General features: G+C 46.4%; 2 protein-coding genes across 4 annotated transcripts in view; one reads left to right on the top strand and one right to left on the bottom strand.

Annotated features, from left to right (window-relative positions):
• Positions 1-1,865: 1,865 nt before the first annotated feature.
• Positions 1,866-2,996, bottom strand: LOC107291912 (actin, clone 302-like). 2 transcript variants are annotated; one of them, XM_015820962.1, is made up of 2 exons: positions 2,859-2,990; positions 1,866-2,738 (listed from the first exon to the last, which is right to left on the bottom strand). In XM_015820962.1, the coding sequence occupies exons 1-2, from the start codon at positions 2,988-2,990 to the stop codon at positions 1,866-1,868; spliced, it is 1,005 nt and encodes a 334-aa protein (XP_015676448.1). The 2 variants fall into 2 exon arrangements, with proteins under 2 accessions (XP_015676448.1, XP_015676449.1); XM_015820963.1 differs by having other exon boundaries at positions 1,866-2,996.
• Positions 2,997-12,173: 9,177 nt separating this feature from the next.
• Positions 12,174-13,091, top strand: part of ARID3B (AT-rich interaction domain 3B) — a 36,471-nt gene continuing 35,553 nt past the window's right edge. For both annotated transcript variants that reach the window (XM_015820973.1, XM_015820974.1), the window contains exon 1: positions 12,174-12,755. In XM_015820973.1, coding sequence (XP_015676459.1) covers positions 12,174-12,755 — 582 coding nt within the window. The remainder of the gene's footprint in view (positions 12,756-13,091) is intronic.

Genomic DNA, 13,091 nt, shown 5'->3' on the forward strand with positions numbered 1-13,091 from the left:
AAGCTCCGCCCTCCGTATCAAGGGATGCTGGGAACTGCAGTCCTGAGGGAGGCGGGGCTTGGGAGTCGAGGCGGGCGCATTGTGACGCCCCGGCCTTCCGCGTCCTCGCCAATCGAGAAAGAGAGGGAGGGAGGAGGCGGCCAATGGGCGCGCGGGATTCAGGGGCGCGCGGGATTCAAAAGTGCTAGAGCCAGCAAGGGGCATCCTTTGCTATAGTATACGTGTATTTCACGCAAGAGACTGTGTGAAAGGTTTGCACCCTTTAGAGGCAAGGGGCGTGGAGCCTTTTATTCCCTGTGCAGTAGGACCACACAGCCCATTTGGGAGGAGAGAGGCCCTTTCCTTTTACTGTCATTAATTTTAAAAAACAGCCAGTTTTACTGATATTGACAGCCAGTAGAAACAAACCAAGTCGTAAAGAATATATCAAAGTCTGTAGACTCTTCCAGTTATTTTTTTTTAATCATACAAGTTTTACAAAGATACTTTAAGATTGTTCTCCTGGAGGATCATGAACCAATTATTCATTTGTTAAAATTTATAGGATTGCCCAACTCACGCCTATTTAAAATCCACAGTACAAAAACCCGTATCTGGCACAACCATGCCAAATTTGTAGATGCAAGAAAAGCCCAATTTGTCATCTCCAGTCAAAAATCTCTTTTCTTTAGCTTTCTTTTCTTTAAAAAAAAATAGCATTGGTGACATATAGCCACCAGAAAATAGGGTGAAGAATAACTATAAATATAACAAGGCTATTAAAATCAGTAAAGAATATACAGAGTAGTAATTAAATGAGAGGCGTTCGAGGAAGCAAAAAGATATATCCATAAAACTCAATCCATTTATTAACAGCTAGATTTATTTATTTATACCATCCATCACTCCATTTTCTCCATTTTGGTATGTTTTTTCAATGCAATGCCGATAGCATATAATTAGATTCTAATAATAGAGTACTAATTAATAAGATGCCTTAGAGAACTGAATATAGATAAGAGAGAAAAAGTAGATATTCTAGCAATATCAATTACAGATTCAGATACTGATCTTACAAGTAGGATGATTATTCTTTTTTTTAAAAAAAAAGTTTCCATCCTTTGTGCCTTAGGATCAATAGAGTCAATATTCCAAGTGAATTACAAACTGGGACCGCTTAAAACAGGCATGTCAAACTCGCAACATCACGTGACATATCGCGGCTTCCCCCCCCATTGCCGGCAGTGGGGTGGGCGTGGTTTTGGTGTGATGCATCCAGCCCGCGGGCCAGCAGTTTGACATGCCTGGATTAAAACAACCGTTCCCTTGCAGGTTGCCAATTCTATAAAAAAAAAAGGCCAGGCATCATTTCAGAGGCTGGAATGGTATAGGGCAGTGATGGCAAACCTTTTAGAGACCGAGTGCCCAAACTGCAACCCAAAACCCACTTATGTATCATCGGGTGCCGGGTGGGCATGGCCCATTGGGTGGGCGTAGCTGCCGTACTAACGGCAGACTGGGTGGGACTAAAAAGTTCAATTCCAACTTTGCGAGATCTTTTTTTTTCCCCGCGAGAAGTTGAAATTGATTGATTGAACCTTTTTTTTTTTTTTGCATACGGTGGTGGAGGCCTAAAGCGAAAAGGTTTTATAAAAGCCAGCTGAAGGCCTAGGACTGGGGTGACGGCGTGCGTGCCCACAGAAGGCTCTGCGTGCCACCTGTGGCACGTATGCCATAGGTTCGCCACCACTGGTATAGGGTTTCCTGCCTGAGCAGGGGGTTGGACTAGAAGACCTCCAAGGTCCCTTCCAACTCTGTTATTCTGCTTCTAATACCACTTCGACATGTGGATAGTGAATGGAAGCAGCAAAAAAACCCCAAAACCCTCAAAAGCACTTTCGGTGTACAATAGCTGGGCCAAATTCCTCATACTCCTGTTTGCTGATGCACATATGCTGAAAGTGAGAAAGAGAAGCTAAGAGGGATCCCCCAACCCATGCTGAGCAGGTGCGATTTGAGGGGGCAAAGATCTTGACCTCTGTATTTCGGGCAGCCAGTGCCACCACCTCCGGCTGCAACCTTTCAGCAAAGCCAGGGAACATGGAGGTGCCACCTGCCAGCACGACATTTTTAAACATTGTGCCGCGGAGGTCCTGGTCACACTTCATGACGGCATTAAAGACATTCTCGTGGATAGGACAACATATTTTACCCACGTGTTCGGCTTGGAAGAGGCCTTCGGGGCACCTGAAACGCTCATTGCCGATGGTGATCACTTGCCCGTCGGGTAGCTCATACTGCTTCTCCAGAGAGGCGGGCGTACCGGCGGCCATTTCTTTCTCAAAATCCAGGGCCACGTAGCAAAACTTCTCCTTGATGTCCTCCACCGTCTCCCTCGCTTCTGGTTGGATGTGGTAGCCTCTGTCCTTCAGCATCCGCAGGAGGAAGTCGGTCAGGTCTTCGCCGCACAGGTCTGCGCGGTGGAGAGCTCGGTGGACCGCGTGGCCTTCGTAGACGGGGACAGGATCCGTCCGGTCGTTCTTGATATCCAGAACTACTCCAGTGGTGCGGCCGGAAGCATAGAGAGAGAGAACGGCTTGGATGGGCAGGTAGAAGGCGGATGTATTGAAGCTCTCAAACATAATCTGGGTCATTTTCTCCCGGTGGCTTCTAATGTTCACGGGACGCTCGGACAGCAAGACTGGACGGTCCTCTGGAGCCACCCGCAACTCGTTGTGGAAAACGTGGTGCCAGATTTTCTCCATGTCATCCCAGTTGGTAATAAAGCCATTTTCAATGGGGTACTTCAAGGTCAGGATGTCTCTCCTGCTCTGAGCATCGCTTCCCACATAATAGGCCTTTCCGGTGGCGTCTTCCACTGCACTCTGCTGCTTGGGCCTCCCTATGACGGGACGAAGTACTGTTCGGGGCAGGTCCTCTCCTGCAAACCCTGCTCTGCAGTTCCTAGTGCTGTTGTCCACCACAAGGGCTGTAATCTCTTGGTTGGCCATTGGTAGGTAAACCTAAGAGAGAACCAGGCAGAGACATTAAGGATACACTTACTATTTCTATGGGCTCTGTGTCCTGCAAAGTCAGTACAAGAGGGGTCCTTGGTGCTCTCTGAGCTTGGCTGATTTCCTGCAGACGTTTCATTACCCCACTAGGTAGCGTCATCAATGCCAGAAGGGAGGGGCGTTTACTTGTATTTCATTTTTGTAATTGTTTGGTGTTTGTTTATATAATACACAGCACCACACATGATTGGACTGTGGGTTTTTTTGTTTTTTTAAAATGAACATATACGGAATTGTTTCTCTTTTGCTTGGAGGTGCGGGTCAGTGACATGCAAGTTAAGGCATTTTCCAAATTTTTGGCACGACAAGCCAAAACGTTGACCTAAAGTAACCTTTTCTCTTTTTGTACCGTTCCGTTTTCCCATGTTCAAATGAGAAAAAAAAAGATAAGAGTTAAGAGCTGAGTAACTTGCACTTTTAGGAGACAAGGGCTGGAAGAAATGGATTTAATAATAATAATAATAATAAAAGTTGGAAGGGACCTTGGAGGTCATCTAATCTAACCCCCTGCTCAGGCAGGAAACCCTATACCATTTCAGACAAATGGCTGTCCAGTCTCTTCTTAAAAACTTCCAGTGTTGGAGCATTCACCGCTTCTGGAGGCAGGTTGTTCCACTGGTTAATTGTTCTAACTGTCAGGAAGTTTCGCAATTCCTGAATACCTTTTCTGCAGCAGCCCAAAACATATGCTAAAGTTCAGTGACATTATGTACGATGATTTTGGTAAGGAATATACAAATTAGGGCTGGGGAACTTCTCATAGAAAAATCTTCTGGAGGACCATTAAAAAGAGCTTCCTAAACAACCTCTTATTTTAGGGGAGCATTAGTTGGACTACGAGGTCTTCCCAAGCTTCATTCAGTTCTCATTTTGGTCTGGTCCTGTTTTGGCTCTGTGTCCCATCTTACTTGCTCTTCATTCCTTCATTCCATATTCCTGTTTCTAGCCCATTCTAGATGCTGTTCACAAGGGCAGGGTTCAAACCTAGAACTTTTTGAATGTAGAGGGGATGTTCTACCACCAAGCCAGCAGCTTCTGAGCTAGCTTTGAAGAGAAATTATAATTTCTTGGTCTTTTCATCTAACATCCTGTTACAACTCAGCTTCTCTTAATCCGCAACTGGCAACTGCATTCAAACCAATAGGGGCAAAACATTTAGGGAGAGTGATGGTTTAAATCAAGTCTATACTTACCCCAAGGCAGGGTGGTTAACTTGGCAATTAATTCCACAATTGTCTCAGCAAGGATCAAATCCTTTCCTTTCCTTTGACTTTTCCCCACTGGTATTTATCAGTTTCCTGCTCGTTTTGCCCTTTGATCCTATACTTGATGTATCTGTGAACAAATGTGAATATAGGTTGCTTGTGCAATAAGTAAATATCATTAAAACATAGCTATTCCGTAAGGAGGAAAACTGCAGTATAACCAAATAAGGCTAAACAGGAGCATTTATGAGCAATATATCTTTGGATGTATTCCAAAAATCCTTCTGTGTATATTTCAAGAACATTTCCTGGTGCTTACTCAGTTTCAGAGAGTGCTATAATGTAAACCATGGGATGTCATAGAGATTTAGATGTCATAGAAATATATATATATATTTGGTGGATTGCATAAGATTAATTTCCTTACGGGCATAAATAAAAAATTTATTAAAATCAAGTGTTTGCAGTTTCTCGAAAATAGGGAGGGAGGGAGGAAGGGAGGGAGGGAGAAAGAAAGAAAGAAAGAAAGAAAGAAAGAAAGAAAGAAAGAAAGAAAGAAAGAAAGAAAGAAAGAAAGAAAGAAAGAAAGAAAGAAAGAAAGAAAGAAAGAAAAGATATGGCAGGCAGGAAAATAACTTTTCAACAACATACTAAACCATTGCTTTAAAGTTAAATCACATAATAATCCTGTTCTTCCTTCCTTTGTTCTGATAATCCAATTCCTTCCTAAACCCTTGCCTTTTGCTCTGAATTCAACTTTCTCATGGTCTGTTGACCTAATGGATCAACAACATCAGCTAGTATTGCGGGCTCAACTGGCAAGAGAAACCTCAGGACCGTATTGATTGGAAACAGGCGGAAGAGACCTCCATGCTGCAGTGGATGGAGCATGGCTACAATGAGGCTGATAGATTGCAGCAAGCAACACAGCTAGTATAAACATATTTTTGAGGCGACAAAGCATGGCAAGATGGAATGAGTCAAGCCCAAGAGTGACATCTACCATCTGTTGTGAGAAGTCAACTTTGAAGACTATTCTCCACTGGTACATGTTTCTTCGTCCTCTTGAGTACAAAATTTAATCAAGCAGGCGATGCTATTTTCTATTATTTTCCTTACAGTATTAAATCTCACCGTTTGCAGTTGGGTTGACCCAATTATGCACAATTCAGGTGTTCTCCCCTTATCTGTGCAGGATGAATGGCTTTGTTTCCCTAACCTTTTTTCTCCCTCATCCTTTAAATCAGTGTTTCTCAACCTTGACAATTTTATGGCATGTGGACTTCAACTCCCAGAATTCCACAGCCAGCATTGCTGGCTGTGGAATTCTGGGAGTTGAAGTCCACATGCCTTAAAATTGTCAAGGTTGAGAAACACTGATTTAAATATTTCCAATGTGTGTTTTATTCTATTTTTGCAAGCTGATAAGATTGCAAATTATTTCGGCGGATTTGAAATCCAATTGCCCTGAGAAGCAATGCAACAACACATAAGACTAAACTATAATTTAAGAAATGTTGGGCTGAATGCGTTGGCTAAAAATACAACTGAGCATATGGTATCGTGGGAAGAATCCAGAAAAAGAAATATTTTGGGGAGTATTAGAAAGGCAGAATATATTTCCCCAAAGGAATAACGGAGGAGATCTTTTTTTAAAAAAGGCAGAAACCGGCTCCACTCCCCCAAGCAGAAACTAGGCAGAGGCCAGCTTTTAGAAATGCAGATGTGATAATCCTTTCAGAAAAGCTGGAGCCAGGAAGCTAGAAGCTGATGAGGTTAGGAAGACAAAGACCCCTAAAATCTACATACACACCATCAGAATACACTCAGACTCAGGTCAAAGAACACGACACAAGAAATACAAAGCCTCAACCAGGAACAGGAAGCAACCTCAAAAGCCCCAGAAGGTATAAAAACCCACCATTCCCAGCTACATGTGGTCAGCTTTCCCAGAGCGGCCTGTCTGGCTCTGCTCTTCCATAAACCACAACTTTCTTTCTAAAGCAGTCTCCATTTTGTTTATTCCCGGCTTGGACTAGACCCTGGTGAAGACTTTTCTTTCAACAGTATTTTTAAGCGAAGTCAAGGCGCTAAATTAAGTTTCCACCAAACTTGGGAACCTGGGCTGCTATGCGCATGCGCCATCGTCATGACTCTCCCCCCCCCCTTTTTTCCCCTCCCGATGTAAATTGCAATATTCTCCCGCCAGGAGGCATTTATATTTCCTGCGCGCTCCCATTGGCTGTCCACTGTGGAAGGCCCGCCCTCTTCTGGAACGGAAGAATATGGCGCTGCCTTTGCTCCACCCCTTTCTTTGGCCTGCCGCTTCGCGGTTGCTATAGTAACCGTTGAAAGAATGGTTTCCCCAGCGTTGCCCCTGCTGTGTTTTTTGTTCTTTCCCTTCCCCTCGTTTTTTTTCCTCCTAGTTCTGTCTGTTTAGTTCCTCCTATTCCGCAAACTATAGAGATTAAACAACATCAAAATAACAACTATAAAACCCGACTTCCGGCCTGAACATTTTTCCTCCACATGGAGGCAAAGTACAACGTCGCTCTATCTTTGACATCTCTATGGAGAAAGGGGCATCGAGGCAAGAAGGGATAGAGCGGCACCCCGTTCGCCCGTACAATACAGCCCTATTAAAAAGGCACAAGTAAAAACCGCCCTCGCAAAAGCCTGGACTTTCTGGCCCCCCAAACCCCCCCCCAAAAAACAGAACCGGAAGTGGCGGATGGGCCCGGGCCCGCCCGGTGACGCCTCTTCCGGCGCGTGGCCCATAGAGTCCCCTCCTCCGGCCCCTCTTTCCGGCCCGGTGGGGGAGGGGGCAGGGGGCGCGGCTGAGGCGGCTGTGGCTGTGGCGGGCGCCGCGCCTGTCGCGAAGGAGACCCCGCCGGAGGACGAGGAGGAGGAGGAGGCGGCAGAGGGCGAGGTGAGGGACGGCGAGGAAGGAGGGGGGTCGGGGCCGGGCTTTCCTCTCGAGGAGGGCGCGGAGCTGTCGGGCGGGAAGCCCCGGGGCGCTCGCCTGCCGCCTTCCCCAACCTGGCGCCCGCCAGACGCGTTGCAAGCGGCTCCCGCTCTCCCCTCCCCCAGCCTCAGCACATCTCCCTACCCCCACCCGGGCCGAGTCGGTGGGCGGGGTGATGGGAGTTGTAGTCAGAGCTCTAGGTAGCCTTAGGTTTGTGGTGTGTGTGTGTGTGTGTGTGTGTGTGCGTGCTGCAGCTGTCCCCAACCTGGCGCCCACCAGAGGTGTTGCAATAGGTTCCCGTTCTTCCCTCCACCAATACGTCCCCCCGCACCCGTGCCATGTCGGTGGGGAAGGTGATGGGAGTTGTAGTCCAGAGCTCTCTAGACAGCTGCAGGTTTGGGGGGGGTGTCTGCTGCTGCTGTCCCCAACCTGGCGCCCACCAGAGGTGTTGCAGTGGCTTCCCGTGCTCCTTGCCAGACCGCTCTCTTTGCTGTGGTGTGAAAAGGATGGGAGTTGTAGTCCAGAGCACTAGACATCCCCAGGTTTTGGGGGAGGGAGGGTCTGCAGCTCTCCCCAGCCTGGTGCCCACCAGAGGTGTTGCTGTGGGCTCCCGGGCTGTCCTGCCCTCATGTCCCCTCTTTGCTGCAGTGGGAGGTGTAATTCAACCCACCAGATTCTATTCATTTATTTATATCCCGCCTTTATTATTTTCACAAATAACTCAAGGCAGCAAACGTATCCAACGCACTTTCCTCCTATTTCCCCCACAACAACAACCCTGTGAGGTTGGTTGGGTGGAGAGAGAGGGAGACTGGCCCAAAGTTAAGGCGGGACTAGAACTCACCGTCTCCTGGTGATTGGCCCAAAGTCACCCAGCAGGCTTTCATGCCTAAGGCGGGACTAGAACTCACCGTCTCCTGGTGATTGGCCCAAAGTCACCCAGCTGGCTTTCATGCCTAAGGCGGGGCTAGAACTCACCATCTCCTAGTGATTGGCCCAAAGTCACCCAGCCAGCTTTCATGCCTAAGGCAAAACTAGAACTCGCTATCTCCCAGTTTCTAACCTGGTGCCTTAACCACTAGACCAAATTGATAGGCCACAATTGTTGACGGCAGCAAACACTGCCTCCTTTATACAGTGCTTTTAGTCATGGCTTATATAGTGAAGAGCATCGCCCTCTGATCCTCCCTAGTCTTTTGGGGAGTTAACCTTGAGCGCTGCTTAGAATAAGGACTGTATAATTGCCTTTTCAACCTGCTGCTAATTAAGTCCCTTTCAGTTGCCCACTATATAAAAAAGAAGAAATATTATTTTTTCCGCCTATCCATCATAACTTTATCAACCTGTTATAATGAAAGAGCTGACCGTTACATTCAGACATACTGAAAAGCTGTGGATTGTTGACACAAGGCTGAGACGAGACAAGCCTTCAAGTTCCATGTTCCCCTACCTGCCAAATGTGACTACGAGTTTTTGTATTTGTTTTCTTTTTTCTTTTAACTAAATGCTGGTCTGAGTTATGTCCATACTTAGAACTGTGGCTAATCTGGGCCTTTGGGATTTTTCAAAGCCAGCCTGTATCATGTCACTCAGCTGTGGGTTATCATTATGCACAAAGACAGTCTTAGCGCTGGGAGGGGCTATGTTATCGTAATCCTATTAATATGCAAATGTACTTCTTGCACAATTGAGGTTTCCAGGAAGCTCACTTTAGGCTGCCTGAGTTGGAATGAGAGGAGGTTTGAAAGTGTTCATAGATTTTCTTTGGAAATTAGTTTATCTCTCGCGATGTATGTGCATCTGGAGTGCAGGAATGTAGCTATTTTGTAGGTGGTTTTATGTACAGGCAGCCCTCACTGAATGACTGGTGACTTAGCAATTGTGCAAAGTTGTGACAATGCTCCCCCCCCAAAAGATAGTTATGACCAGATTTTGAAAGTCTGATGGTTGCAACCCCCACCCCCAATTGCAACCATCAGAACTTCAAAATCTGTCATAACTACCATTTGGGAGTGGGGCTATTTGACTTTGCACGATGCTCACACAATTGCATTTTGGGCACTTAGTAACCATGGGGATGCTGTAGTGGTTTTAAGTGTGAGGACTAGTTTAAAGGTGTTTTTTTTTCCAGTGCCATCATAAGTTCAAATGGCCACTAAACTAATGGTCATAAGTGAGGGATTGCTTGTAATTTAAGCATGTTTCAAGTAGTGTTGTAGATCTAAAGAGTTTTACTAGCTGTTACCATTGTGGCCGTTAGAATAATGGTGGGATGGACACTTTTCGTTCCCGCATGCATTGAGTTGCCTTTGTAGTTTTTAAAAAAACAACAACTGTAAATCGGGAACCAGCCTCAGTGTTAACAGGATTGCTTATGACCTTCCAATCTAGTTTCACAGAACATTCAAGAGAGTCACGGGAAATTCTTGATGAATCGGTCTTTCTTAAAATAGCAGAGGGGTGATTTTATTGCCGCCGGAGATGGCATATTTAATTTTAGCAAAACATCCTATTGCTCTTTTGGAGGGTCTGTTTTGCTAAAGCTATGCATCTTATCTCGGGTGGAGCTAAGTGTTTCTGTGCTGGCAGAGGAGCAGCTGAAACAAAAGCAAACAAAAAAAAAACACACACACACACATACAGGGAATTATTCTTCCGTCCTGCTTTGCAGTTTGGGTTTCTCCGTCGCATCGGGGAAATTCTGCTCCAATAACGATTCCCACCCACCCACCCCCAATGTATTTCCGCCCTTAATGATCGTGTGGCTGGTTGCCTTTCATCCGTTGACCACGAAGCTCATTCATTGTTTATTATCCTCTTATTCATTATCTCCTTGCAGATGGCACTTCACCGGGACCTGTGGTGCCCTGTGGTGTTTCTAAATTAAAATTGGGACGGTAGGGAAGAAAAGTAAACTTATCACCGGGAAGGCAGAAGTCACAGACAAAGGGAAAGGTGTGCCCTAAAAAGCACAGCGATGGCAGAGGGTGGGGGATATCAGGGGCCTTATATTTGCCTTTAAACAGTAGGCCTCGGTTTCATTAACACTTGTTATTACATCTGAAACTCCCAATTGCTTTTTTTTTTTTTTTTAGGGGGGGGGAAGGGAGGGGAAGATGGCGGACAGACACTTGATCTCATAATTGCCAGCTGCAAGAGTTTGCTTGTTACTTCTTGCCAGCCCCTCGAGATCTGCAAATTCGCTTGTAGGTTGCCCTCGGTGGACATCCATTTGTTTGCTGGCTGAAATGACAAACGGCCCCGGAAAAAGGGACCCTTTGCGACCCATTTTTCGCCTTGACCGTTGCAGCGTCCCTGTGATCGCACGGTCAAAATTCAGACGCTTGGCAACCGGCATGCATTTGTGACGGTTGCAGCATCCCCCGGGGTCACGCGATCCCTTTTTGGGGATCTTCTGACCGGCAAAGTCAGCGGGGAAGCCAGCTTCACTTAATAACCATGTTATTAGGTATAACTGCCCATGATTCGCTTAACAACAGTGGCAAAGAAAGGTCACAAAGTGGGCGCAAAACTCACTTAACTGTCTTGCTTTAGCACTGGACGCTTTGGGCCCCAATTGGACCGCCTATATTTTTTTCCCTCTAGGGTTGATTTCTACCTCCCAATGTATGGACCAGAACAGCTTTTGCCACCGTTAAAAGTAAAAGGTAGTCCTTCATTTGCACCGATATAATAATAATAATAATAATAGTAATAATAATAGTAATAATAATAGTAATAGTAATAATAATAATAATAATAATAATAATAATAATAATAATAATAATAATAATAATAATAAAGTTGGAAGGGACCTTGGAGGTCATCTAGTCCAACCCCCTGCTCAGGCAGGAAACCCTATATCATTTCAGACAAATGGCTGTCCAGTCTCTTCTTAAAAACTTCCACTGTTGGAGCACTCACCACTTCTGGAGGCAGGTTGTTCCACTGGTTAATTGTTCTAACTGTCAGGAAGTTTCTCCTTAGTTTTAGGTTGCTTCTCTCCTTGAATTTCTTGAATTGGACTGTCGAATATTGTGTGTGCATTCAGCCACCCCACCTCCCGTTTTTATTCTAATAATTGCACTTAGACTTCTATACTGCTTCATAGGGCTTTACAGCCCTCTCTAAGCGGTTCTCCTGGAATTACAGCAGCGTATAGAACAGGGGTCTTCAAACTTGGCCCTTGTATGGCTTGTGGACTTCAACTCCCAGAATTCCTCAGCTAGGCACGCTGGCTGAGGAATTCTGGGAGTTGAAGTCCACAAGTCATACAAGGGCCAAGTTTGAAGACCCCCGTTCTGTTGGTACTTGGGTTCTATAACAGGGGTCTTCAAACTTGGCCCTTTGATGACTTGTGGACTTCAACTCCCAGAATTCCTCAGCAACAAAGCAACAAAGGAAGAAAGTTGCCTCTAGAAGACATTTCTGAGTAAAGATTTTTCTGCATATCTTTCTTAGAGTGTAATGCCAGCACAACAATTGGTGGACATTGGGGGGGGGGGGGGTGAAGTTTGTTCTTTTTTGTTTTCCCCTTCCCTGGGCTGTAATCCCATTCTGCTCGGACTATACAGGAACCGACTATTTGCATAGCATTAAGAGAAAGTGTCAAAGATGTTTTCAAAGAAAACACGGCAGGGCGAGAGGCAGAAAGCGTCTTGTGTCCACCTACGATAAAGTCATTTCTGATGCTGATTTGGGCTGGGTTTTATACAAGGAAGTCATTCCCTTTGCAAAGAAATCTCGGAATTCAGCAAAAACGTGAACTCTTCTTGCCTGGGCTTTCCCCGGTCTGCTTTCATTTTTGCGGCTCCTCGGAGCAGGCTGAGGGGAGGGGGGGAAAAGAAGTAATTCTCCAGGCCAATATTTGTGTTTCAGATTCTGCGAAGGCTTTGTCTGGAGCCGCGTCCATCCGAACTCCTTCCTCCACCCAGCCATGTTAACAACAGGATGAAGCTGGAGGCAGTTGTGGAACAGCTGCAGAAGCAGCAGCAGCAGCAGGTGGCCCCTCTGCCCATGGAGTCCAGAGACCGGCCCCAGAGGCAGGTGAGAGAGAATCAGCTGCAGTTCCCCCAACAGATGACGGTCCAGCAAGCTGGCCTGGCTGCCACATCCGGCAAAGTTTCCGGTGGGCCCATCCTCGGACCTTCAGCTAGAGTGCCCCCTGTCCTGGGGGCTTCTCGGACATTTGATCAGAGTGCTCTGAACTCAGAGGAAGAGGAGGAGGAGGAGGAAGAGGAGGAGGAAGAGGAGGAAGAAGAAGAAGGTGAAGAAAATTCAGAAGATGGTGATCTGGAGGACAGTGCTCCCAGAACTGGCCAGGATGCGCGGTCCGCTCTCAAATACTTTCACGCTTCCAAAGTGGTTTCCCACAACCAAAGAGTGACTCCTTCCTCTAAGCTTCTCCCAGTTCTGGGGGTCCAGCGGAACCTCCAGGGAAAGGACGAAGTGGGGAGAGAAGCCCCCAACTCGCTCTATTCCGGCCCCTCCTCTGGGAGACCAACGTGGAGACTGGATGAGCAGCTCAAACAGGTCAGTCAAAATTTGCACACACACACACACACACAGAGCCCGGGATGCAATTGAAGCTTGCAAGTTTGGATTTTGTTGTGTTGTGTTAGATGTGGCTCTTCCTTAGGTTATGCAGGGAAAGCCGTGCACCGTATTTGGGCATCCGTTTCCTTTTTTTCTTTACAGGCAGTCCTCGACTTACGACTGCAGGGGAAATCCCCCCAAATTTCCGTTGCTAAGCGAGACGGTGGTTAAGTGAGTTTGGCCCCATTTGACGAGCTTCCTTGCCGCCGCAGTTGTTAAATGAGTCACACGGTTGTTAAGTGAATCTGGCCTCCCCATTGATTTTGCCGGTCA

Source organism: Protobothrops mucrosquamatus, unplaced genomic scaffold (assembly GCF_001527695.2).
Source record: "Protobothrops mucrosquamatus isolate PMUCROS unplaced genomic scaffold, P.Mucros_1.0 scaffold1225, whole genome shotgun sequence".
NCBI lineage: Eukaryota > Metazoa > Chordata > Lepidosauria > Squamata > Viperidae > Protobothrops > Protobothrops mucrosquamatus.